At 43.0% G+C, this 27,360-nt stretch overlaps 1 protein-coding gene across 5 annotated transcripts in view; it reads right to left on the bottom strand.

Annotated features, from left to right (window-relative positions):
* Positions 1-27,360, bottom strand: part of SUN2 (Sad1 and UNC84 domain containing 2) — a 981,481-nt gene that overhangs the window by 404,712 nt on the left and 549,409 nt on the right. For all 5 annotated transcript variants that reach the window (XM_068253600.1, XM_068253601.1, XM_068253602.1 and 2 more), the window contains one exon: positions 5,544-5,587. In XM_068253600.1, the coding sequence (XP_068109701.1) occupies positions 5,544-5,587 (44 nt within the window). The remainder of the gene's footprint in view (positions 1-5,543; positions 5,588-27,360) is intronic.

The raw sequence follows: 27,360 nt of genomic DNA, 5'->3' as shown, positions 1-27,360 counted from the left end.
AGTTAAGTACAGTGGAAAAAAACAGCCTGTTTTAGAGAATACTAGCTGATGACCCAGCGATGTATTTGGCTGGTGTCAGCTCCGCCCACTTTTTTCTAACCCAAACACTCAATGACCAAGTTTGTGAGCTTTGGCATCAATTTGTATTTTCCCATAGAAATTAAACAAATCAGATTGGCTGTTTGTGACTCTGCCCCTCTCCAACATTTGAACCCCAATCACCCAATTACCAACTCTAGCAGGTTTAAGGCATCTGCTATTAACAGTGTAAAAATGGCAGCAATTTAAATATTCCCCTTGAAAATCAACAGGTGAATTTTGATTAGCTATTATAGGCTCCACCCACTCCCCTGAATATTAATCTCAGTCACCCAGTGACCATCTGGGCAAAGTTCGAGAACCCTGCCATTAACAGTGTAAGACGACCTACAGTTTATATTTTCCCAGTGAAAATTGTTTTTGGCTCTGCCCACTTTTTGTAACCTGGACACAGTCAGTCAATGACTAAGTTTGTGAGCTTTCAGGTCCTTGGCATCAATAAAAACAAATCTGATTGGCTGTTTGTGTCTCTGCCCCCTTTTCTGAATTTGAACCCCAGTGACCCAATGACCAACTGTACCAGGTTTGAGGCTTGTGCCATTAACAGTGCAAGAAGGGCAGCAATTTTAATATTCTACTTGAAAATCAACAGGTGAATATTGATTGGCTTTTTAGGCTCCACCCACTTTTCTGAATATTAATCCCAGTCACCCAGTAACCAATTGTGCAAAGTTTGAGAACCCTGCCATTAACAGTAAAGAAGGGCTGCAGTTTACATTTTCCCAGGGAAATCTGTTTTTGACTCCACCCAGGTTTAGTAACCTTGACACACAGTCACTCAATGAAAAATTAAACAAATGTTCAAATCGGAGGCGCCAGATAAGGATAAAATAGTTAAAAACCGTTTAAAATGTAAAAACCAGTTATACAAAACCTAATTTTTATACCCGGTTTTTACATTTTAAAAATGTTGCACTGTTTTGAACTCTTTTCACTTTTCTCACTGAGCAGATGTTGGCACTGGCCAAGATTTGAACCCTGGTCTCCCATGTCAGGGGCAGAGCCCTTGACCAGTACTCTATCCAGACATCTACTTTAATCTGACCATATAGACGCATTAACATTTATATTTACTACATTGGCTGTTCGCTAGGCTAATCAGACACCACCTGCAGACACACCCACTGATTATGACAATCAGCTTCATCATTGGCTGCCCCAATCTTGAGTATCAGTATATATAGGTTAAAGAACCAGCACACCTCACGGAGGTGCTCATACCTGGTCTGGATCTTTACAAGGTAACATGCACTTGCTGTTTTACTGGCACTTTGCTAGAGTATTTATTCACTTTTAACCCTTTGCTAGCTGAGTGATATTGTACTCATACTCTGTCTTAGAACTTAACTTAATGCTTTACAGACTAGAGGAACTAAATTGATTATTGGCAAATGCATCTAAAATAGTGAATAGACACAGGTTGAACATTCTACCAATTTTCTATTTATTTAATACTGCTACAGGTTTTTATTGTAGTGTTATAATCATGTGTAATTGTTCAAATTGACCTCTCATACACTTACAATTGATTTTTTACCGTTGTATATAATTTTAGAGAATACTGGGATTTTTGATGCAGAACCTTATTTTTGATACTATATAAGTTTCTACCATGTATATTCGTTCCTCCTAGCTCCACATATTGCCTGATGAAGCGGGATGTAACCCGTGAAATGTGTTATTACTCTGGAGTCTATTTAAATAAAGATATTTTTCATTGAATAACTGATCGTGTGTCTACTTGTGGGAGGTAAGTACACCACTTCCTCCCCCTTTTAAATGTTTTTTAACTATTTTATCCTGATCTGGTGCCTCAGTTTTGAACAATTGTTTAATCTGAGTGTCCACCCTTGGTGGAGGGGTGTTACCACCTTTCTTCTACTTCTACGGAGAGCGACATTTTTAACCAAGTGGGGTCGGGTTTAATCTCCCCATCTGCCTACGGAGTGGTTAACAGAGTTAACCCACCTTTTTGAGTATATTCTCATATATTTACTCTTATGACAAATTGGTTTGACATACTGCACTATTGGGGCCCTTAATCTGCTCTGTTTTTCAAGCATTCAATGAAAAAGTTTGTGAGCTTTTGGGTTCCTGGCATCAAAATTGTGTGAATGGAAGCAGTTTATCCTGCAAAGAAATTTGACACACAGTCACTACTCAATGACCAAGTTTGTGAGCTTTTGGGTTCCTGGCATCAAAATTGTGTGAATGGAAGCAGTTTATCCAAAAAAAGCAAATCTGATTGGCTGTTTGTGGCTCCACCCCTTTAGTGAATTTGAACCCCAGTTGCTTAATGACCGACTGTAGCAGGTTTAAGGCCTCTGCCATTAACAGTATAAGAATGGCAGCAGTTTCAATATTACCCTTGAAAATCAATAGGTGACTTTTGATGTTGTAGGCTCCACCTACTTTTCTAAATATTAATCCCAGTCAAGTTTGAGAACCCTGCCATTAACAGTGTAAGAATAACTGCAGTTTATATTTTCCCATGAAAAAAAGTTAGTTGTTTTTGGCTCCGCCCATTGTTCCTAACCTTGACATACAGTCACTCAATGAGCAAGTTTATAAACTTTGGGGTCCTTGGCATCAATAAGTTGCATTTTTTACATTGAAATTAAACAAATCTGATTAACTGTTTGCAGCCCGCCCCCTTTTCAGAATTTAAACTCCAGTCTCCCAATGACTGACTGTATCAGGTTTGAGGCCTCTGCCATTAACTGTAAGAATGGTAGCAATGTAAATATTCCCCTTGAAAAATCAACAGGTGAATTTTGATTGGCTGATTTGTAGGCTTCACCCACTTTCTAAATATTATTCCCAGTCACCCAGTGGGCCACTGTGTCAAGTTTGGGAAACCTGCCCTTAACAGTGTAAGAATGGTTGCAGTTTATATTTTTCCATGTAAAAAATGTAGTTGTTGGCGCCGCCCACTTTTTCTAACCTTGACATAGTCACTCAATTACCAAGTTTATGAGCTTTGGGGTCCTTGGTATCAATAATTTGTATATTTCCATTGAAATTAAACAAATCTGATTGGCTATTTGTGGCTTTGCCCCCTTTCTGAATTTGAACCCCAGTCACCCAGTGACCAACTGTACCAGGTTTGAGGCATCTGCTATTAACAGCATAAGAATGGCAGCAATTTAATTATTCCCCTTGAAAATCAACAGGTGGCTTTTGATTGGCTGTTGTAGGCTCCAACCATTTTCCTGAATATTAATCCCAGTCACCCAGTGACCAACTGTGCAAAGTTTGAGAACCCTGCCAGTAACAGTGTAAGAATGGCTGCAGTTTATATTTGACCAGTGAAATTTGTGTTAGGCTCCACCCACTTTTTGTAACCTTAACACACAGTCACTCAATGACCAAGTTTCAACAATAACCCCTGCGACCCCTGCCATTGCAGGGGGGCCCTGAGGCTTTGGGGGCCCCTCCTCCAGCCAATTAGCAAAAAAAAACCTCCCTGTTCATTCACAAAAACCGTTTGCAGGAGCATGTGTAATTTTTTTCCTGCTTCCAGATGCTGCTGAACAGCAGAACAATCTCTGCTGCAATTTGCCAGCTCCCGATCACGTGACCTGCATAGGGTTCGGGGACCAAGGGGGCCCTATGCTATAATTTTTGCAGGGGGGCTCTGTTATTTCTAGTCACACCCCTGCCAAGTTTGCGAGCTTTTAGGTTCCTGGCATCAAAAAATGTGTGAATGGAAGCAGTTTATCCAGCAAGGAAATTTGATTGGCTGCTTGTAGCCCTGTCCCTTTAGTGGATTTGGACCCACACAATGGCCGTCTGTAGTATCTGCTATTAACAGTGTAAGAATGGCAGCAGTTTACATATTCCCCTTGAAAATCAATAGGTGAATTTTGATTGGCTGTTGTAGGCTCTACCCACTGTCCTGAATTTTAATCTCATTCACCCAGTGACCAAGTGTGGCAAGTTTGAGAAGTCTGCGATTAACAGTCTAAAAATGGCTGCAGTTTACATTTTCCCATTAAAAATGAATGGCTGAAATTGGATTGGCTGTTGTATGCTCCGCCCACGTTTCCTGGATTTGTAACCTCGGTCACCAAGTGTGTATACACACACACACACACACACACACACACACACACACACACACACACACACACACACACACACACACACACACACACACACACACACACACACAGATAGATGTTGGTCAATTTAACATAGTAACCAAGCAGCTTGGGGTGACCCAAACCACTAGGAAAGTATAGGGGACTAAAAGAGACCGAAAAGCCCTCCTACTAAAAATCAATACTTGGTGTGATTTGCCTTCTCAACCTCCTGAGCGTTACGCCGCTCAGGAGGTTTTGTTAGTTTTTGCCCACATAATAAAATAATTTGCTGCAATGGCTGTAAAACCTGTAGCTAGCACTAGGCTAGCTAGTAAAGTTGTCCGCTACCCCCCAATCCAGCCAGTTTATACATTACCCAGCCTGGATCCAGTGATTGGTGCAGCCTCCCCGCACAGCTCCGGTCTTCACTATGGGGAGGATCGCACATGACATCATGATGTCGCCGACGTCATGTGCAAACCCGATCCTCCCCATAGAGAGACTGGAGCTGTGCAGGGAGGCTGCGCGATCGCTGGATCCAGGCTGGGTAATGTATAAACGGAGGGATTGGAGGGTGCTAAACACCTTTGCTAGCTAAAGGTTTTACAGCCATTGCAGCAAATTATTTAATTATGGGGGACTCCTGAGGACAGAGATCGGTATGCCCGACACAGTGTCAGGCATACCGCTAAGGAGCTTAAAGGGGAACTGAAGAGAGAGGTATATGGAGGCTGTCATGTTTATTTCCTTTTAGACAATACTAGTTGCCTGGCAGCCCTGCTGATCCTCTGCCTCTAATACTATTAGCCATAGCCCCTGAACAAGCATGCAGTAGATCAGGTGTTTCAGTGGTTCAGACTTATAAGTCTGATCTGACAAGACTAGCTGCATGCTTGTTTCTGGTTTTAATCAGATACTACTGCAGAGAAATAGACCAGCAGGGCTGCCAGGCAACTGGTATTGATTAAAAGGAAATAAACATGACAGCCTCCATATACCTCTCTCTTCAGTTCCCCTTTAAAACAGAAGGTACTTGCGATAATTCAGCTTCATTTTAACATGCATCCAATACAGTATTTTAATTTAGATCTCACATCGCATAAATGTAACCAGAGTTAATCAGAAAACATTTTTATAATACAGTGTCATTTGGAGCGTAGGGCACAAAACACTAAAAGATTCCAGTTACAAAAATGGTTGCTGAAATTAAGCATTTAAAACTTTTATTTATAATTGCAGTGGGGGGATGTCATAAAAATGTCTCCCCAGCCATAAAACTGGCATGGTCTCTGTAGAACTAGTTACTAGAACATAGTTACTGTAGAAACTAGCTGTTTACATGTAATAGTCCTTGTTTACCTTTTAACCTCCACCTTAAGCTGCAGAATCTGGTCTTCTACATCCTGTAGAAATAAATAAGAATATTATCTTAAATCACTAATGTAAACGTTTCTAAAGGCTGTCATGCAAGTCCTTGCCAACTCAATTCAATTCTAAACACAAAGGCCCATATGCAATTTACTTGTTCTCCTGACTTACAATATATACTCGACTATAAGTCGAGAAATTTAGGACTGACTCAGAGTATAAAAGTGTAGGGGTTGCCTTAGGAGTAAGTCCTAAATTTAACAACTTATAGCCGGGATGAGAAGGCCACTTCTCTCTCTCCCCCTCCCTGCAGTGCGCTAGTGGCCAGAGACTTTGATCATCCCTGCAAAGGATATATTTTAAGAGCCCTATGGGCGCTGCACTCTACTAATTGGTGTACTGTATATACTCCTGCTGCCTCGTCCAAAAAAGTGGGTAAACCCTTCCCCCACTTCCAGTATTAAAAGAAAGAAACGTATGGGGGGAGCTGGGTATGTGGTACAAATATAAACTACTGTACTTTATCGTTTAAAAAGATGATGTACACATTTTTGATTTTTTTTTTAGCCTCTCCTTTTTTCAGTTGTAAAGGAAGGGGACACCAGGTGGCTCAGTGAGCATGCATGGTGGCTTGTGTGTAATTGAGCTGGAATTAATATATATATATATATATATATATATATATATATATATATATATATATATATATATATATATATATATATATATATATATATATATATATATATATATATGCTCTTTATGAGATACCGTGGGTTGCAAAAGTATTCGGCCCCCTTGAAGTTTTCTACATTTTGTCATATTACTGCCACAAACATGAATCAATTTTATTGGAATTCCACATGAAAGACCAACACAAAGTGGTGTACACATGAGAAGTGGAAAGAAAATCATACATGATTCCAAACATTTTTCACAAATAAATAACTGCAAAGTGGTGTGTGCATAATTATTCGGCCCCCTTTGATCTGAGTGCAGTCAGTTGCCTATAGACATTGCCTGATGAGTGCTAATGACTAAATAGAGTGCACCTGTGTGTAATCTAATGTCAGTACAAATACAGCTGCTCTGTGAGGGCCTCAGAGGTTGTCTAAGAGAATATTGGGAGCAACAACACCGTGAAGTCCAACAAACACACAAGACAGGTCAGGGATCAAGTTATTGAGAAATGTAAAGCAGACTTAGGCTACAAAAATTTCCAAAGCCTTGAACATCCCACGGAGCACTGTTCAAGCGATCATTAAGAAATGGAAGGAGTATGGCACAACTGTAAACCTATATATATGAAAAAGTGGTATAGGCGCTCCTCTATTATTCTACAACCAAAACAGTCTGTCTGGATGTTCTTCTTCCTCCACTATATGATCAATAGGTCTATCAAGGTGGATCGCTATACAGAATGGGGGTATCACTCCCCTAGCAGATTTGTACAAAGAATGTCCATACAGCGCTCACTCCTCACAATCAGTCAAACAATCTATGACATAAAGTTCCACTTATTATGGTGATCTTCAGATTCTGATACACTAAATACTCTCACCAATATTCAATGGCCGATTTATCACAGATCAGCAGAACTCGTTTTTCAAATAGCTCCCATGTCAGTCAGCCTTCTTTCTCCTGTGTGTAGCTGCACGTTTTCCTTCAATTTGTTCCTCGAAACGAAAAATCACAACATAGCGTAAAACTGTATCACACTTCACTTTTAACTGTTATCACAGTGCACCCCTATATTCATGAGTGCACCTCACGCTTTGTGTCCATGATCAAAACCTCCAACGTTCAAGAATAGAAGAAGGACTACTCACTCACCGGATCAATATGCTGACCAACCAGGAACCAGCAGATATCACTTAAGAGTAACCACTGAGATCTTCAGACTCCTGTTTTCCTCATAGCCGGGATCCTTATTCTGGCTTTTCCTCAAAAGAAGTAGTTGTAAAACATAGTGTGAAACTGCATTAACTTCCAGCTCCCTCACACATGCAGAATTGAGTGCACCTCTTGCAACACTAAGTGCACCCCACGCTATATACCCGTGCTTTGACCACCACCGCTATCTCTGGTATAAATGCACGCTCACCAGATCCAAATGCTGGCCTGACGAGGGACAGCAATCAGCGCATCAATGTCAGCAATAAACTTTGAACATCAGTCTTGATCAGCACCTAAAAGGACTGACATGCAAGCCTCATAGCGTAACTGTTTATTCTCCCATATAAAAGGTTTAAAATTGCAGTCACATTGTATAAGATCATATGCGCATATATAAAATCATTAGGACGTCCTCACCACCGCTCTCACTCACGTCTTCCATCTGCTGCTTGAGGCCACGCCCTGCCAGTTTCGTCAGTATGACTCATCAGGGGCTTGATGGCCGGCGGCGGACGTAGACGCTAAAACCAGTATTGTATGCAAATTAGCTACGAGAGCGGCTCCTGATCTCGCGGTGTTACCCACTGTGGTTGCCTAGCAACCTAACCTTTCTACTGTTGTCTTCTATCGCTGTCATTCTCTGTTAAAACTTTTTTGCTACGTTCTGTCTGCAGCATTCAATCCTATGTATTACGTGCACCACACTTACACACTGGCTAAAAAACAGGCACGTATGTGTTGGGAACATGGGTAAAAGTTAGAATATATGGTATAGTGGATCATGGGTATTATAAAGGATGTGGTGCACGTAATACATAGGATTGAATGTAGCAAAAAAGTTTTAACAGAGAATGACAGGGATAGAAGACAACAGTAGAAAGGTTAGGTTGCTAGGCAACCACAGTGGGTAACACCGCGAGGAGCGCTTATACCACTTTTTCATATATATATGTTTTGTATCAGTGGTGGGGCGGCACACTCATTGATGCAAATATGGATATGTTTAACATTAGAAGGCGATGAAACATTGATGTAGATAGGCTGTTTGTGAAAGAACCTGATGTTGAGCACCAGAGTTTAGACACCCTTTTTAGGCAGCTACAATCACTTATGATTAAAGAGACCAACACTTGGTGGGACTTAGCTAGTCTAAACAAGCATGCAAAGGAAGGGATTATCCCCAAACAGTATAGATGGGACATTTTGCCCACAGATGGAGATGAAAATAACGAGACAGATAGGAAACTAGGTGAATTCCTGAACACGTGTGGTATTAATCTGTTAAAAATACTGGGGAAAAGAAAACAGAATAGACTAGATAGGATAGGGAAGGAAATAGAGGAGTTGAAAGATAGAGGAATATAAAGATCAGGAAGAATTTATTGAAAATGCAGCAGTGCTGACAAAGACTGTTCAAAAAAATGAAAAAGAAACTAGTGAAATTAAAATCAAAAGATTTCAGAATGACTGGCAAGAATATAAAAACAAAAGTGCTTACAAATGGCAAGTAGAGCAAACAAAAAGGAAAAAAAACTCAGGTGAGGAAGAACAACCGCAGGAACAACAACCCAATCAAAACAAGAAAGAGAAAAAGAATGGAAGTGTAAACACCTATGGGAATATCATCAATACACATAAGGGGTTACAATAGTGGGCCTCGGTTGAAACCTCAAACCTTCCAATCCCCGAGAGGAAGAGGTATAGGACCATCCTGGAGAAATCAGGAAGACACTAGGTTTAACCCCAGATATGGAAGAGGAAGAAACCCTGTACAACAATACAATGGGGAAGGCCTTAGACCATATCGTCAGGAATACTATGAACCCAAATGTCAGGAATACTATGAACCCAACATTCAATAGATTTGAACCGCTGGAAAGACATACAGCGGAAACCATACACCACCATTTTTTTTTGGGGGGGGGGGGGGATCTCCCAGAGACAACTGGGAGGAGTTAGAATACAGACAAAGACATGTAAGAAAAAGAGGAATAGAGGAGGTAGGATGGGAGGGAGAGACACCAAAAAGAAGGAAATAAATAAAGGCAAGGGGATCTTTAATATCAGCGGAGTTTCACTTTCGGATAGGGAATTGGATATTTTGGATAAGGGCTTAAAAATATGCCCCTCAACAAGGGTTGAACAAGTTTGGCACATATATTGATGTGAATAAATTTGTTAGGAGATTGAACATTAAAAAGTACTTCCTATCAAAGGAAGGTCCAACTCTTAAAGCTAATGATGGAGGAAAGATAGGAATAGGACATATTCATACCTCCCTACGAAATAAGTCTACATTCAACCCCCCGGACAATACCCGGGATGGCACCATTCAGGTATTTAAAAATATGGTTCTGAAAGATATAGAGAAGATTCAAGTAAGATCAAATGCAAGAGAACTTAAAGCGATTAGGGAACTAAGTCAAAAGAAAGATGTCCTGATCAGACCCGCTGACAAAGGGGGAGGGGTAGTGGTCATGCACGCAAATCAATATAGAAGTGAAATGGAAAAAATTCTTAGTGACACTAGAACGTACAAAAGGCTGAGAGGGGTTCCAACAAGCATGTACAAAGAGGAACTGAGAACAATATTGAGGGAAGGGCTTGATAACGAGATCCTGAATGACATGGAATTTAAATATCTAATGATTGATGCACCCAGGATCCCGGTAATGTATCAGAATCCAAAGATCCGATACATCCGCCGGGAAGGCCAATCATCAGCGGGGTTGGATCATTAAATCAACGAATAGGGGAGTACATAGACACCTTTTTACAACCAGTGGTAGGTAAAGTTTCATTGCTCCTAAGAGATACCAAACAATGGTTACAAAATCTGAAGGAAGTTAGAATAATGGAAACTGACATACTTGTGACCGCGGATGTTTCGTCACTGTACACAATTATCCCCCATGGGGAAGCAATGAGGACTGTATGTCAGGCCTTAAAAGTGTACACAGAGAGAGGGGCGCATGCGCGACGTCACCAAGATGGCGGCTTAGACCCGGAGCTCCGGCCCTACTTCGCTAACAGAGCCGCGCACAGCTCCCAGACGCAACCTCACCGCGCGGTTTCTGCCAAGACAGCACCCTAAGGACTCCTGGCAGCTGATGTCCAAGAGAGGAGCCATAAAAATGACGCAGCAGACGGGCACGATCGATCGCTTCCTCCGCCCAGCCGAAACCCAAGATGGCGCCGAACACCCGGAGCAAGCGGAACTTCCACCTCCACAGGCCTGTATTACTCCTGACTCCCCCCCTATCACTGCAGCCATTCTAGAGACGGCTTTAGAAAGACAGCTCCAAGCTATAAATAGCTCGTTCCAGCAGCGTCTGCTTTCACCGGTGAGGGAGCTAAAAACTGAAATTACAGGGTTGGGGGAACGCACATGTGCCTTAGAGGACAAAATGACAGTCATAGCACAGAAACAAGCTGAGATAGAGGAGGATCACCAGCTTTTCCATTCTGATATAAAATTTCTCCGTGTCTCCCACGAGGACCTTGAAAATAGGGAGAGGAGGCAAAATCTACGGATAAAAGGAATCTCCATGTCTATTAAACCGGATCAGATTAGACCCCACTTGTTAGAACTGTTTCAATCACTTGCCCCTGATGTTACAGAGGAACTATGGCGAATGGACAGAGCCCATAGATCACTAGGGGAGAGGGCAGCCTCCCAAAAGCCCAAAGATGTTATCATCAGGCTGCATTACTATGAGGCCAAAGAAGCCCTGCTGCAAGCAACCCGCAAAATGCCATCCATAACTTTTAAAGGGGACGAGTTACATATATACAATGAACTCTCCCTTATAACACTTGCCAAGCGCAGAGCTTTTAAGCCCATCACTCAACTCCTGAAAGATGCGAACATTCCTTATAACTGGGGATTCCCCTTCTGCCTGAGAGTAAGGAGACAAGGAGCTTTATACACACTTTCAGACATTGACAATGCCCCTATGTTCCTGAAGCAAATGGGAATCAGACCACCACCTTCCATCCCGTTTCAAAATGTGAGGTCTCCCACGACCTCCTCACCACCCAGGAAGTTCCGCCACATCTCAAGTGGAGTAAGGAATCCAGTTCGAGCCCTTACATATACGCAGGAATCAGAGGACATGGAAGCCCTCCCAATCTGAATATGACTCTCCTATGATTTACCATCTACTTGATTATTCTGCTATATGATCATCTCCGAGATCTCCTCCAAAGTCCATATCACAACCTTAAATTGTTATGCTGCCATATATACATAGATGCTTAAATATACCTCGTATACAACCTATTTTTGATGTCGGATCATCTGGATCACGGGCCTCACCCTCTTTGGTGATACCACATGCCCCTCAGGAGTTTGGTTCTCGGATCTGTCTGGCCCCCTCGGGGACCAGGCACGTTCAAAACACTCTCTAGGACAACATAATTTAGTTGTCCCTCCTTGTGGCCACAATACCCACAGTGGCTTATTCTATCATTCAGCTATGAGACCGCAGTTTTTGAATCTGTTTGTCTGTTCAGACACCTGTTTTTGTTTTTGTTTGTATTGTTCTGTTTTATCATTGATGCTATCATTATTTACTAGATCTTGTGAAAATAGGTCACCCATCTTCCCCTCCTCACCTACCTCTTTGTCACAATGGCTAAACCAGTCCTATCCCAAACCCCCTTACAACCTTGACTATGGTTAAGCTCTTAACACTTAATACCAAGGGCCTCAATATCCCCCAGAAGAGACTCTCTCTCCTTAGAGACCTCCGATGCATGGATATTGATATAGCTATGCTCCAGGAAACACATCTCAGGCAACAAGACACTACACGCCTAGGAGACAGACATTATTCTGGGGTATATCTTGCTTCGGGTCTGTCCAAACAAGCTGGAGTGACAATCATCCACAAAACTAACCTACCCCTACAGATTTCCAAAACTATTCAAGACCCCAAAGGCCATTTCATCATCCTAAACGGCACCTTAACCGGTAAACCCATCACTCTAGCTAATATCTATGTCCCCAACAACCAACAAATTTCCTACCTCACCTCCTTCCTAACCAAACTTCATAAAAACATTCATGGCACTCTCATACTGGGGGGAGATTTTTACATAGTTACATAGTTATTTTGGTTGAAAAAAGACATACGTCCATCGAGTTCAAACAGTACAAAGTACAACTCCAGCCCGTCCCCCACATACCCCTGTTGATCCAGAGGAAGGCGAAAAAACCCCCACAAGGCATGGTCCAATTAGCCCCAAAAGGGAAAAATTACTTCCTGACTCCAGATGGCAATCAGATAAAATCCCTGGATCAACATCATTAGGCATAACCTAGTAATTGTAGCCATGGATGTCTTTCAACGCAAGGAAAGCATCTAAGCCCCCTTTAAATGCAGGTATAGAGTTTGCCATAACGACTTCCTGTGGCAATGCATTCCACATCTTAATCACTCTTACTGTAAAGAACCCTTTCCTAAATAAATGGCTAAAACGTTTTTCCTCCATGCGCAGCTCATGTCCTCTAGTCCTTTGAGAAGGCCTAGGGACAAAAAGCTCATCCGCCAAGCTATTATATTGCCCTCTGATGTATTTATAATGTTAATTAGATCTCCTCTAAGGCGTCTTTTCTCTAGACTAAATAAACCCAGTTTATCTAACCTTTCTTGGTTAGCGAGACCTTCCATCCCACGCATCAATTTTGTAGCTCGTCTCTGCACCTGCTCTAAAACTGCAATATCTTTTTTGTAATGTGGTGCCCAGAACTGAATTCCATATTCCAGATGTGGCCTTACTAGAGAGTTAAACAGGGGCAATATTATGCTAGCATCTCGAGTTTTTATTTCCCTTTTAATGTATCCCAAAATTTTGTTCACTTTAGCTGCAGCGGCTTGGCATTGAGTACGATTATTTAACTTGTTGTCGATGAGTACTTTTAAGTCCTTCTCCAAGTTTGATGTTCCCAACTGTATCCCATTTATTTTGTATGGTGCTAGACCATTGGTACGACCAAAATGCATGACTTTACATTTGTCAACATTGAATTTCATCTGCCATGTATGTGCCCATATAGCCATCCTATCCAGATCCTGTTGCAATATGACACTATCTTCCTGAGAGTTGATGATTCTGCACAATTTTGTATCATCTGCAAAAATAGCAACATTGCTCACTATTGCATCTACTAGGTCATTAATAAATAAATTGAAGAGCACTGGACCCAGTACAGACCCCTGTGGGACCCCACTGCTAACAGTCTCCCATTTTGAGTACGATCCATTGACCACAACTCTTTGTTTTCTGTCCATTAGCCAGTTCCCTATCCATGCACACAAACTCTTCCCCAGTCCTTGCATCCTCAACTTTTGCACCAGACTTCTGTGGGGAACAGTGTCGAAGGCCTTTGCAAAGTCCAAGTATATCACATCTACAGCATTCCCAATATCCATATTAGCATTCACTACCTCATAAAAGCTGAGCATGTTCGTCAAACAGGACCTGTCTTTAGTAAACCCATGTTGATGCTGAGAAATAAGATTATTTTCTACTATGAAGTCATGTATAGTATCTCTTAGTAACCCCTCAAATAGTTTGCATACAACTGATGTTAAGCTTACAGGTCTATAATTTCCTGGATCAGATTTTTTGCCCTTCTTAAATAATGGGAAAACGTGGGCTGTACGCCAATCCACTGGGACTCTGCTAGTTGCAAGAGAGTCACAAAAGATAAGGTAAAGGGGCTTAGCTATAACTGAACTTAATTCTCTTAGGACCCGAGGATGCATGCCTATCCGGGCCAGGTGCCTTGTCTATTTTTAATTTATTTAGTCTTGCCTTTACTTCTTCCTGCGTTAAGTATTTAATATTACAGTTAGAAGATTGAGACTCTTCTGCCTCTGTAATTTGCAACAGTGCTGTTTCCTTTGTGAAGACAGAAGCAAAGAAAGCATTTAATAACTCTGCCTTACCTTGGTCATCCACCATTGAGTTCCCACCCTCATCCTTTAGGATTCCTATACAGTCAACCTTTCTTTTTTTAGAGTTGATGTACTTGTAAAACTTTTTTGGGTTAGATTTGATATCCCTAGCGATTTGATTTTCAGCTTCGATCTTTGCCAGCCTAATTTCTTTTTTACAATTTTTATTGCACTCCTTATAATTGCTTAGTGCAGCCTCAGTCCCCTCCTGTTTTAGGACCTTATAGGCATTCTTTTTCCTCTTCATTTTATCCCTAACCTTTCTATTCATCCATAGAGGCCTTTTTTTATTCCTAGACATTTTGTTTCCATATGGGATATACATACTACAATACTGATTGAGAATACGTTTAAAAGCTTGCCATTTCCCTTCAGTGTCCTTCCCTTGTAGTACATTATCCCAGTACATTTTAACCTTGCATTCTCATCCATTAAAGATAGAAGTACTCCTACATCCCGCTCATCACAATCCACACATGACCGCAACTCTTGCAAATTCAGATCACTGATGAGAAAATATAACCTCCTAGATCTATGGAGAATAGCGAACCCTAAGTTAATTGAATACACTTTTTTTTCGCCCCCCCATGCCTCCCACTCACGCATAGACTACTTTTTTGCCAATACCCCATTACTACCCCTCTTAGACTCCTCAGAAATTTCACCTATGGCGTGGTCAGACCATCAAAGTGTCATGATAAACATTAACTGGTTACATAGACCACACAAACCAATGCATTAGAGACTAAATGAATCCCTGCTCCAGGATAAATCCCTGATCTCCAAATTTGCCACTGAACTACAATCATACTTCAATACCAACATTAACTCAATAACCTCATACGGAATGGTCTGGGAATCACACAAAGCATTTATACGTGGCCTTTTTATAGCTGAGGGTACCAGACGAAAGCAGAAGGCCTCCCAAAAACTCTTATCACTCCAAACCTCCCTAGCCAAAGCACAACTGATATATAAAACTTCATCCACACAAGCTCATTTCTCTCATATTCAACAACTTAAACAAGAGATTCGCTCCCTCCAAACAACCCAGCTAGAGAAAAGCTTGAGGTGGTCTAGGCAACTCTTTTTTGAAAGAGGCAATAAGCCTCACACAATACTGGCGCGTAAATTTAAATCCTAAAATATCTCAGCAAGCAATATATTCCATGAAAGACTCTGAAGGAACTATCCATTATGATCCCCAAAAAATCTCCCAGATATTCTCAGAATATTATAAACAATTATATAACCTACCCGACCAATACTCTGACCCATTATTTTTTACTAAATTAGACTCCTTCCTTTCCCCCTTAATCTACCTAAACTCTCTGAGGAGCAACGCTCCCAACTTAACGCCCCTTTCTCATGCTCTGAGATAGAAGTACTAAAATCTCTCCCATCAATGAAAAGCCCAGGTCCTGACGGCTTACCTTACTCCTATTATAAGAAATTTAAAGAGATACTCTTACCCTATCTAACCACATTGGCAAATAAAATTATGCAAGGCGAGAAGCCCCAACTTCCATCCTTTCATCCCTTATTACAATGATTCCCAAAGAGGGAAAGGATCCCCAATTACCACAGAGCTATCGCCCAATTTCTCTCCTAAACTCAGATCTAAAAATCATAACTAAAACAATGGCTAATTGCCTCAACCACATATTAACCACCCTCATCAATAATGATCAAGTTGGCTTCATCTTAGGCCGCCAAGCGGGTGACAATACAAGGAAGGCCATAAATCTCGTCTCATTGATGAACAAATCTGGAAAGCCTTCTCTGCTCCTAAGTTTGGATGCAGAGAAGGCTTTCGACAGACTTTCCTGGCCCTTCCTCTTCAAATTACTAGATTTCCAAGGATACACAGGTCCATTCATCTCTTTAATACAATTCCTCTACTGTCACCCCACCTCCACAGTTAAACTCCCCTTTGCTTCCCCGTCACCCTTTGCTATAAATAATGGCACAAGACAGGGCTTTCCCCTTTCTCCCCTTCTGTTTGCTATCAGCATCGAACCCCTAGCCTCAGCAATTAGACTAAATCCAAACATCCAAGGAATCAAACAAAATAAATTTGAACGTAAAATCTCCCTATTTGCAGATGATATCCTCCTATCCATGACGCAACCCATAACATCACTCCCTGCCATACACCCCACCATAGCTGAATTCGAATCCCTCTCAAACTTTAAACTAAACCGTGACAAGACGGAAGCCTTACCAGTCAAGATTCCCCCAAACCTATTGGCTGCTCTAAAAGCTTCATATCCCTACAAATGGAAAACTCAAGCTCTCAAGTATCTAGGTGTACACATCACCCCCTCATATTCTACACTATACAAGCAGAATTTTCCTTCCCTCTTCCAAAGAATCCTCCAAGACCTCCACAAGTGGACCGCCTATAAGATCTCATGGCTAGGCCGGCTATACTCGTTAAAAATGAATATCCTACCACGCCTTTTATACCTTTTTGAAACTTTACCTGTTCAGGTACCCTCGGCACAATTAAAAAAGCTACAATCAGAATTTCTCAAATTTGTCTGGAACCACCAACGCCCCAGGGTTCTCAAATCAGTCCTACTCTCTCCAAGAGAAATGGGTGGGCTCAGTCTCCCACACATAAAATATTATTACTTAGCCGCACACCTCAGACAAATAAAGGAATGGACTAACTTCAAAGTGTTCACTAAATGGGGCCTTCTGGAAGCTACTAGTCTACTTCCCCCATCACTGGCCTCACTTATATGGTCAGATACCCCCCCCCCCCCCAAATTGACTCGATCTGAATTCTTACCTATCATTACTTTCACAGTACACATCTGGAAGTCCATTGCCCACACGGCCCATTTAAAATCTACCCCTTCACCACTTCTCCTAATCTTAGGAAACCCATCCTTCCCCCCCAGGTATTTCAAAAACCTTTATGACAAAATGGTTTAACCTAGGCCACTTCAACCTCCTTGATTGGACAGACCCGAAGACTAATAAACTTCTAACTAGATCCGCACTAGAGGATAAGATACAATTCAACTCCCAAACCCTATTGGAATTTAACCAGATCACACACTACCTCCAGCAACAAACCAGGGCCTGTTAACCCACTCATAACTACCCACAAACCTCCTTTGAGACCATCTGTCTATATAGAGGACACCAAAAAAACCTTATATCGCAAATATATAATACGCTTCATAACAAATCAGGCACAGTAACCCCCTCCCACCCCTACATGCAAAAATGGGAAGAAGCTTTATCCATACTGATCCCTTTAGAAGATTGGGAAGACATTTGGGAGAATGCAAAACGATCCTCAATGTGTATACAAGTCAAAGAAAATATTTATAAGATCCTATACAGATGGTACCTGACTCCCTCCATACTTGCAAAAATTTACCCGGGCACCCCTGATTTGTGCTGGAGAGGGTGTGGTGAAAAAGGAACCCTAGAACACATTTTCTGGCACTGCCCATTGATCTCACCCCTATGGCAACAAGTTCAAGACCTAATCCTGTCTATCACAGGCACTTTAATCCCTATGGACCCTCTATTAATGTTACTGGGTAAACCCCCTCTAAATGTTAACAGATACACCTCCAGGCTTATAACTCATGTCTTAACGGCCACAAGACTAGCAATAGCCACAGCATGGAAGAATGTAGCTCCACCTACTATCTCCGAAATTAAAATAGCATGGACTAAAACCATGGAACAGATGACTGCCACACTTAGAGACACAGAAATCAACTTCCATAGGGTTTGGGACCCATGGGTCTATACCACTACAGACCATAACCCCCCATAATAGACAAACACCTGTAAATTATTATCTCAGCAAACCCAAATGATACAGCTTTATGCAAACAAGTGGCCAGGAGAAGTGATAGGCCCTTGCAATTACCCTTAACCATGCAAAGATTTTTGAATTAAATCTGGCCAGAACCATTGTGACCCACCCCCTACACTATGACCTTTATGTTTAATTGTTCAGTTTCATTTTATCTTACTGCTAATACTGCTTAATTATTAGAATGTCTTCTGCATTTTTAAAACAGCTTAACCAGCAGGACCATGATATTTCTACTATCATTTTTTTTTTTCTACGTCCTCATGATTATATAGTCTGGACTTTGTCTATCGACCTCCCATAATCCTTCTATACCCACTTAAAGGACTTACGAGGCCAAGTAATGATAAAAAAGTTAATTACCTGCTTCACCTTATACGGCACGGAGGACGCCGTCCGCGCCCTCCGTGCCGATCCGCCGGGTCCCCCCGCTCGTCAGCCCCCCGGGGATGGCTTCCGACCCCACGGCCGGGTCGGCTCCCCTGCCTCTCCCAAAATGGCCGCTCGCTCTGGCCGCGGCTGCGCAGTCCGCATAGCCTCGAGTGCGGCTGCGCAGCTCTAGGGCCAACCTCCCCGATCCACGCGTGGATCGGGGAGGTTGGCCCTAGAGCTGCGCAGCCGCACTCGCGGCTATGCGGACTGCGCAGCCGCGGCCAGAGCGAGCGGCCATTTTGGGAGAGGCAGGGGAGCCGACCCGGCCGTGGGGTCGGGAGCCATCCCCGGGGGGCTGACGAGCAGGGGGACCCGGCGGATCGGCACGGAGGGCGCGGACGGCGTCCTCCGTGCCGTAAAAGGTGAAGCAGGTAATTAACTTTTTTTCCATAACTTGGCCTCGTAAGTCCTTTAAGAGTGACTAAATTCAGCACAAGAGGAAATATGCCTCAAACTGAGACCTACAAACTGTTGAAGAAACTTTACTCTACTATACCTATCATAGCATCCCTACAGAACCAAGTCCAGACAGTATAATTTTGATACTACGAAACTACCTGTTTATGATATATGTCCAATTATATATTGCTTGTTCCTACATTTATATTTGTATGTATAAAAACCTGTTTGACTTATACTAAAATAAAAAAATTAGTGAAACAAAAAAAAGTGTACACAGATATAGATGAAGAACAAATTGAATTTATTCTGAAGTTGCTCATCTTCTCTTTAACCCACAATTACTTCTGGTATGGAGGATGTTTCTTCTTGCAAACACTAGGATGCGCGATGGGCGCCAAAACATGCGTCGAGCGTAGCAAACATCTTTATGGATGATTGGGAGCTGGAAGTTCTATCTCATCCTCAGAGTGAAAATGTTAAGGTATGGAGAAGATACATTGACGACCTGTTGTGGATTTGGAGGGGTACAGATACTGAGTTGGATACCTATGTCACATAGTTATATACCAACGATAGGGGTATAAAATTAACCGAGAAAAGAGGAAATAAGGAGATTGATTTCTTGGATGTGGTCATATATAAGGAGGATGACACACTTGGTACCAAAACGTACTTCAAACAGACAGACAGGAATGCATATATTCCAATTAAGAGCTGTCATCATAGAAGCTGGTTGAAAGGTGTGCCCCGCAGTCAATTTACTAGGATGAGAAGGAACTGTACTCAGGTGAAAGATTATGAAAAACAGTCAGATACTTATGGAACGATTTATTGAGAAAGGGTATCAGGAGCAGCCCCTTAGACAGGAAATCGAAAGGTTAAAGAACATTGATAGAGATCTTCTTGTTAGGGATAAACAGAAAATTCCAATGAACAATGAACAACATGAGTTTGCAATTTGTTTGGATTACAATACACAGTATAAGGATGTGGAAAATATCATCAAACGATATTGGGGACTATTATGTAATGATCCCGTGCTAAAAAGCAAGATCCCACCTCAGCCGAAGTTTATTTATAAGAAAGCGAATAATTTGCAAAGAAGTTTAGTGAAGACGTGCATTGACGAGCTCCCCATAAGAAACAAGACGGACATATGTGGCCAGAAAGGCTTCTTTCCTTGCAAACAGTGCAATCCTTGTTTAATTACCAAATCTAGTAAACAGCAAAGGAATGTGTCTAGTATAACAAAGGAGGATTACCCCATAAAGGAATTTATTACATGCAACAGCACGCATGTGGTATATCTCATTTGATGTCCCTGTGGAATGCAATACATTGGGCGCACCAAACGCAAACTAAAAGAGAGAATTAATAAGCACGTGAAAAATATTGAAAAAGGATTCAAACAGCACAGTTTATCTAGACACTTTGCTGAAAAGCATGCATGTAATCCAGCAGAAATGAGATTTAGTGCCCTTCAGAAGCTTACCACCAAATGGAGGGGCTGTCACAAGATAAGGGAAATCTCACGCATGGAGACTAAGTGGATCTACACAATGAAGACTATGGTGCCTGACGGGTTGAACGTTGAACTAGACCTTAATTGTTTCTTTGCACATGACTAGGGGTAGATAGTTATACACTCAGCAGAGAAAGTACAGATGGATAGGAAGTTGTGTTCCTGTAGTTGAATACAGAGCTGGGGTCTATAAGCGAGTGAGGAGTATAGATGAGAGGGGTATATAAGTGTAATTACACTGTAGAGAATTATGGTATGTTGTGTAAAGGAAGAAATGATGCTGTGGTGGCATGGCATGCCCTATACACCTTATAGTAGTAGCCATGGGGTTGGCCTGGAGGGTGTTAGGGGTGGGCTCCTGAAAGATTAGGCCCAATGTTTTTTCCTTATATTAATGCAGATTGGCATAGAGAGTGGGATATGGTATGCCACCACAAATACCGTATTTTTCGGAATATAAGACGCACTTTTTCTTCCCCAAAACTAGGGGGGAAAAGTGGGTGCGTCTTATATTCTAAAGGTACGGTATTTGGGCCCCAAAACATACTTACCGGTTCCTGCTGCCGCGATCCTGTCCTCCTCCGTCTGACTGCCGCCATCCAAGGGTCATCCGAGGGTCCCAGCTGTGGTCATCTGAGGGTCCCAGCCATCCCATCCAGAATCCCGGCTCTTCAGTGTCCCAGTCGCCAGATCGTCTTCACTGCAGACAGCAGTCATGCGGTAATCGCGCTTCTGCCTCGCCGACATCCTCCATGGTAACGGCGTCCTCTTCCTAGTTACGGTGCCCCCTTCTGTGTGACGAGCGGCGCATGTGCACCGGGGTCACGCATGACTTCAGGCGCACGTGCGCCGGGGTCACGCATGACGTCAGGCGCACATGCGCTGCTCGTCACACAGAAGGGGGCACCGTAACTAGGAAGAGGACGCCGTTACCATGGAGGATGTCGGCGAGGCAGCAGCGCGATTACCGCATGACTGCTGTCTGCAGTGAAGACGATCTGGCGACTGGGACACTGAAGAGCCGGGATTCTGGATGGGATGGCTGGGACCCTCAGATGACCACAGCTGGGACCCTCGGATGACCCTTGGAAGGCGGCAGTCAGGCGGAGGAGGACAGGATCGCGGCAGCAGGATCAGGTGAGATGCTGCAGGAGCAAAGTGTAGTGTAGTTTGTGTTGGGTGCAGGATTTAGTTAGTGTAGTGTAGTTTGGGTTGGCTGCAGGGGTTAGTTAGTGAAGTGTAGTGTAGTAGTGTAGTGTAGTTTGGGTTTCTACAGGGGTTACTTAGTGAAGTGTAGTGTAGTTTGGGTTGGCTGCAGGGGTTAGTTCGTGTAGTGTAGTGTAGTGTAGTTTGGGTTGGCTGCAGGGGTTAGTTCGTGTAGTGTAGTGTAGTTGGTGGGGGCAGCAGGGGTAAGTGAAGTGTAGTGTAGCAGGATTTAGTGTAGATGAGCAGTTCAGCTTAGATAGAGACAGTTTTGGGGGGTTTAAAGGTCCATAAGACACCTCTGCACCATAGACGCACCTAGGTTTCATTTTTGTTTTTTTTTCCTGATTTTTGCCTTCTAAATCTAGGTGCGTCTTATATGCCGGAGCGTCTTATATTCCGCAAAATACGGTAATATTTGTTCACTGTATGTTTTGTATTAATTTTTTGCATAGATGTGTGAAGAATGAGATGTAGCAGAGGGGACATGAGTTTATAGTTCACTTTACTAGTTATAGATTTTATATATGGGAACGATGAGGATGTGTGTATATGAGGGAAATGAACAATCAGCCCCTATTCATGTATGAGGAATATGTAATAGAGAAGGCAACATGTAAGAGATGAGATTATATACGGGGGGATGTAGAAAGTAATGTACATTCCATATGAACAGTAAGGAGCGGGTTCACGAGTTTGGGTGATACTAAAATATTAGAAGGAAAGGGAATATAAGGTTAGTTCAATTCCTTCGAACAACCTTAACGTGTATGTATTTTAAGGGGATCACGGTAAAGCGTGGGTGACATGTAGAACATCTGTAAAGATGGGCAGTTCACTTACACACTGGCTAAAAAACGGGCACGTATGTGTTGGGAACATGGGTAAAAGATAGAATATATGGTATAGTGGATCATGGGTATTATAAAGGATGTGGTGCACGTAATACATAGGATTGAATGCTGCAGACAGAATGTAGCAAAAACGTTTTAACAGAGAATGACAGCGATAGAAGACAACAGTAGAAAGGTTAGGTTGCTAGGCAACCACAGTGGGTAACACCGCGAGATCAGGAGCCGCTCTCGTAGCTAATTTGCATACAATTCTGGTTTTAGTGTCTACGTCCGCCACCGGGCATCAAGCCCCTGATGAGTCATACTGACGAAACCTGTAGGGCGTGGCCTCAAGCGGCAGACGGAAGACGCGAGTGAGAGCGGCGGTGAGGACGTCCTAATGATTTTATATATGCGCATATGATCTTATACAATGTGGGTGCAATTTTAAACCTTTTATATGGGAGAATAAACAGAGTTACGCTATGAGGCTTGCATGTCAGTCCTTTTAGGTGCTGATCAAGACTGATGTTCAAAGTTTATTGCTGACATTGAAGCGCTGATTGCAGTCCCTCGTCAGGCCAGCATTTGGATCTGGTGAGCGTGCATTTGTACCAGAGATAGCGGTGGTGGTCAAAGCACGGGTATATAGCGTGGGGTGCACTTAGTGTTGCAAGAGGGGCACTCAATTCTGCACGTGTGAGGGAGCTGGAAGTTAATGCAGTTTCACACTATGTTTTACAACTACTTCTTTTGAGGAAAAGCCAGAATAAGGATCCCGGCTATGAGGAAAACAGGAGTCTGAAGATCTCAGTGGTTACTCTTAAGTGATATCTGCTGGTCCCTGGTTGGTCAGCATATTGAGCCGGTGAGTGAGTAGTCCTTCTATTCTTGAACGGTGGAGGTTTTGATCACGGACACAAAGCGTGGGGTGCACTCACGAATATAGGGGTGCACTGTGATAACAGTTAAAAGTGAAGTGTGATACAGTTTTACGCTATGTTGTGATTTTTCGTTTTGAGGAACAAATTGAAGGAAAACGTGCAGCTACACACAGGAGAAAGAAGGCTAACTCACATGGGAGCTATTTGAAAAACGAGTTCTGCTGATCTGTGATAAATTGGCCATTGAATATTGGTGAGAGTATTTAGTGTATCAGAATCTGAAGATCACCATAATAAGTGGAACTTTATGCCATAGATTGTTTGACTGATTGTGAGGAGTGAGCGCTGTACGGACATTCTTTGTACAACTGTAAACCTACCAAGACAATGCCATCCACCTAAACTCACAGGCCGAGCAAGGAGAGCGCTGATCAGAAATGCAGTCAAGAGGCCCATGGTGACTCTGGATGAGCTGCAGAGATCTACAGCTCAGGTGGGAGACTCTGTCCATGGGACAACTATTAGTCATGCACTGTACAAAGTTGGATTTTATGGAAGAGTGGCAAGAAGAAAGGCATTGTTAACAGAAAAGCATAAGAAGTCCCGTTTGCAGTTTGCCACAAGCCATGTGGGGGACACAGCCACCATGTGGAAGAAGGTGCTCTGGTCAGATGAGACCAAAATTGAACTTTTTGACCAAAATGCAAAGCGCTATGTGTGGCGGAAAACTAACACTGCACATCACTCTGAACACACCATCCCCACTGTCAAATATGGTGGTGGCAGCATCATGCTCGGGGGGTGCATCTCTTCAGCAGGGACAGGGAAGCTGGTCAGAGTTGATGGGAAGATGGATGGAGCCAAATACAGGGCAAACTTGGAAGAAAACCTCTTGGAGACTGCAAAAGACTTGAGACTGGGGCGGAGGTTCACCATCCAGCAGGACAATAACCCTAAACATAAAGCCAGGGCAACAATGGAATGGTTTAAAACAAAACGTATCTATGTGTTAGAATGGCCCAGTCAAAGTCCAGATCTAAATCCAATCGAGAATCTGTGGCAAGATCTGAAAACTGCTGTTCACAAACGCTGTCCATCTAATCTGACTGAGCTGGAGCTGTTTGCAAAGAAGAATGGGCAAGGATTTCAGTCTTTAGATGTGCAAAGCTGGTAGAGACATACCCTAAAAGACTGGCAGCTGTAATTGCAGCAAAAGGTGGTTCTACAAAGTATTGACTCAGGGGGCCGAATAATTACGCACACTCCACTTTGCAGTTATTTATTTGTAAAAAATGTTTGGAATGTTGTATGATTTTCGATCCACTTCTCACTTGTACAACACTTTGTATTGGTCTTTCACGTGGAATTCCAATAAAATTGATGCATGTTTGTGGCAGTAATGTGAGAAAATGTGAAAAACTTCAAGGGGGCCGAATACTTTTGCAACCCACTGTATATCTCAGACTTTGATCATACCATCCACCACCACACGCCTCTCACCATTTTCCCCATGTGTAATGAAAAACAGAGTAATCACCGCAGCAGAAGTGAAGCAACGAGTCTAGTGCCGGGTGTCGTGTGCTCTAATATTCCTCACTTATGCCACGTGACTTCTGGAGCCGACAGTACGCTAATGCATGCAAACTGGCGTGAGTGAGGAAGGTGAGAAGATACAGAAACCGGCGCTGCACTTTTGGGTGGTGGTGGGTGGGAGGGAGGATCAAAGTCCCCAGCCACTAGCTCACTGCAGGGAGTTGAGAGACAATGAGCTGGGCTATCCAGACTTACCGATTCCCTTACAATGCATTTTAGCCCAAAGCTGACAGGTTGTTGTAGTCAGATGCCACTCAGTGTCATACTCGCCACTCCTCGCTCCAGCGTTACTTGTTTCTACTGCATATGCACACTTGCAGCTGGCCATGGTCTTATACTCTGTCTGGTGCCTTGGGCACACTTGTGCATTACTGGACTTTGCATGTGAATGTATGGTTGCACTTGCGGGCCAGGAGGGGTTAATGGCCACAGTACTTTAGGCACTGCAGCCTTTAACCCCTCCTGGTCTCCAAGTGCAGTCGTTAACTTTGCTGGGTAGACATATACTTGAGGCACACAAAAAAAAAAACAGCTTAAGAGGCTCGAATATTGGAGTTGGCTTATACAGGAGGTTAACTTCCAGGCGCGGACTGGCCAGGGGAGAAGGGGGGGCAATCTTCCCCCAGGCCGCCTTTCATTCAGTGATTTAGGGCTGGTCCGGTGCCTGGTGTATTCAGGTTTGTTGTTGCAAGGCAATGTAAAACACTAGGCTAGCTGATAAAAGTGCAATTAGAGTGCAGTCAAGCTTGTAAATATACACAGCATGATGCAGAGCTTGCCTGGAGGGTCCGTGGGCAAGCATCTGTCTCGTCTCTCCCCATTGTTATGACTGCATGTGTGGATAAGGCGCTAAAGAAGTTGAAAAGTTTTTGACAGTCCCTAGACTCCAGGAGGGCTGCTTTCTGACTTATGTGAGAGACTGGCAGGGACAGGAGTCCTATTACAGGCAAGCAGCTTCTGTGTGATGTGGGACTGCAATACAGATAAGCTCTCTGCTGCATCTCAGGCTATTCTCAATTTCTCTCCACTCCTTCTCTCTGGGCTAGTGCAGGCCAAAATCACAATAGCAAACTCTAGCAATTTGCGAGTGCGATTTAGTGAAACGATTTTCAGAGAATTTTGAATGAATTGCTCCAAAAAATGCTACATGCAGTGTGTTTGCAATTTTGAAAAAATCACAACGCTGCTGTGAGAGCACTGTCATAAGGTAACATTAGCCAAGCGCTTTTCAAATCACTGTCAATTTGAAAAATACTCAGAAGCACTCTTGGTGTGCACCAGTCCTCCCTCATTCACCTTTGTTTCCCTCTTCCCCTAGAGCTGGCTGTGTCTTCTTGTCATACAGGAAAGCTAAATAAGAGTGCAATCCTGGTGAGGCAAATTATAATTATTATTATTTAGTATTTATATAGCGCCACCATCTTCCGCAGCGCTGTACAGAGCATATTGTCTTGTCACTCAACTATCTTCTTCCATCTCTTTCAGCATTTCTCTACTCACTGTTTCTCCCCTTCTCTGCATAAGAGTGCAGACACACACTATAAGCGCTTTTCTGAGCGATTTTACTGCAATCGCTATTTTACCATGATTTTAATGTAAGTCAATGGGAGCCCTTTTTAAAAAGCTCTCAAAGTTCTGATGGCTAAAAGGTGCTCATAAAAGTGCTTGTAGTGTGTCTGAGCCCTTAGTATTTGTATGTTGCAGGTGAGTTGGGCGCCAGGAGCACAGAATGACAGCTCTTCCTGCTGCCACTAAACTCCCTGGTGGTGTTAAATATTATTCCCCCCTGAGTTGTTGCAACTCGGACGGAGGTGTAATTTGGGGTACAGCGATCACCTGAGCCCCAAATTACCCTTAGGCCCGGTTCACATTAGCGGTTTCCATCCGGAATCGCCGTGCCGGAGCCGGACCGCATGCGGAACGGACGGAACGGACGCACGGCATAGCAATGAAAGTCTATGCGTCCGTTCACATGCGCCCGTTTCGTCCGGACCGGAGTCGGACCGGATCCCGGCGTAAGACCCAACATGCGCTATTTTTTGGTCCGGCTCCTCCGGCAGCCGTATCCGGAGCGGAGCCGGACTGTTGCATCCGGCCAATACAAACCAATGAGAACCGGAGAGCGCACAACACACTGGCTATAAAAACCGGACGTTCTACCCCACTTCCTATGCTTTTTCTATGGTATAGTGGCCATTTTGGATGGGGACCACATGGGCCCAGCGTTCACA

This window comes from Hyperolius riggenbachi, chromosome 9 (assembly GCF_040937935.1).
Source record: "Hyperolius riggenbachi isolate aHypRig1 chromosome 9, aHypRig1.pri, whole genome shotgun sequence".
In the NCBI taxonomy this organism is placed as follows: domain Eukaryota; kingdom Metazoa; phylum Chordata; class Amphibia; order Anura; family Hyperoliidae; genus Hyperolius; species Hyperolius riggenbachi.
Note: the sequence above shows the minus strand (reverse complement) of the source record. Positions and strands in the feature narration are given on the sequence as shown.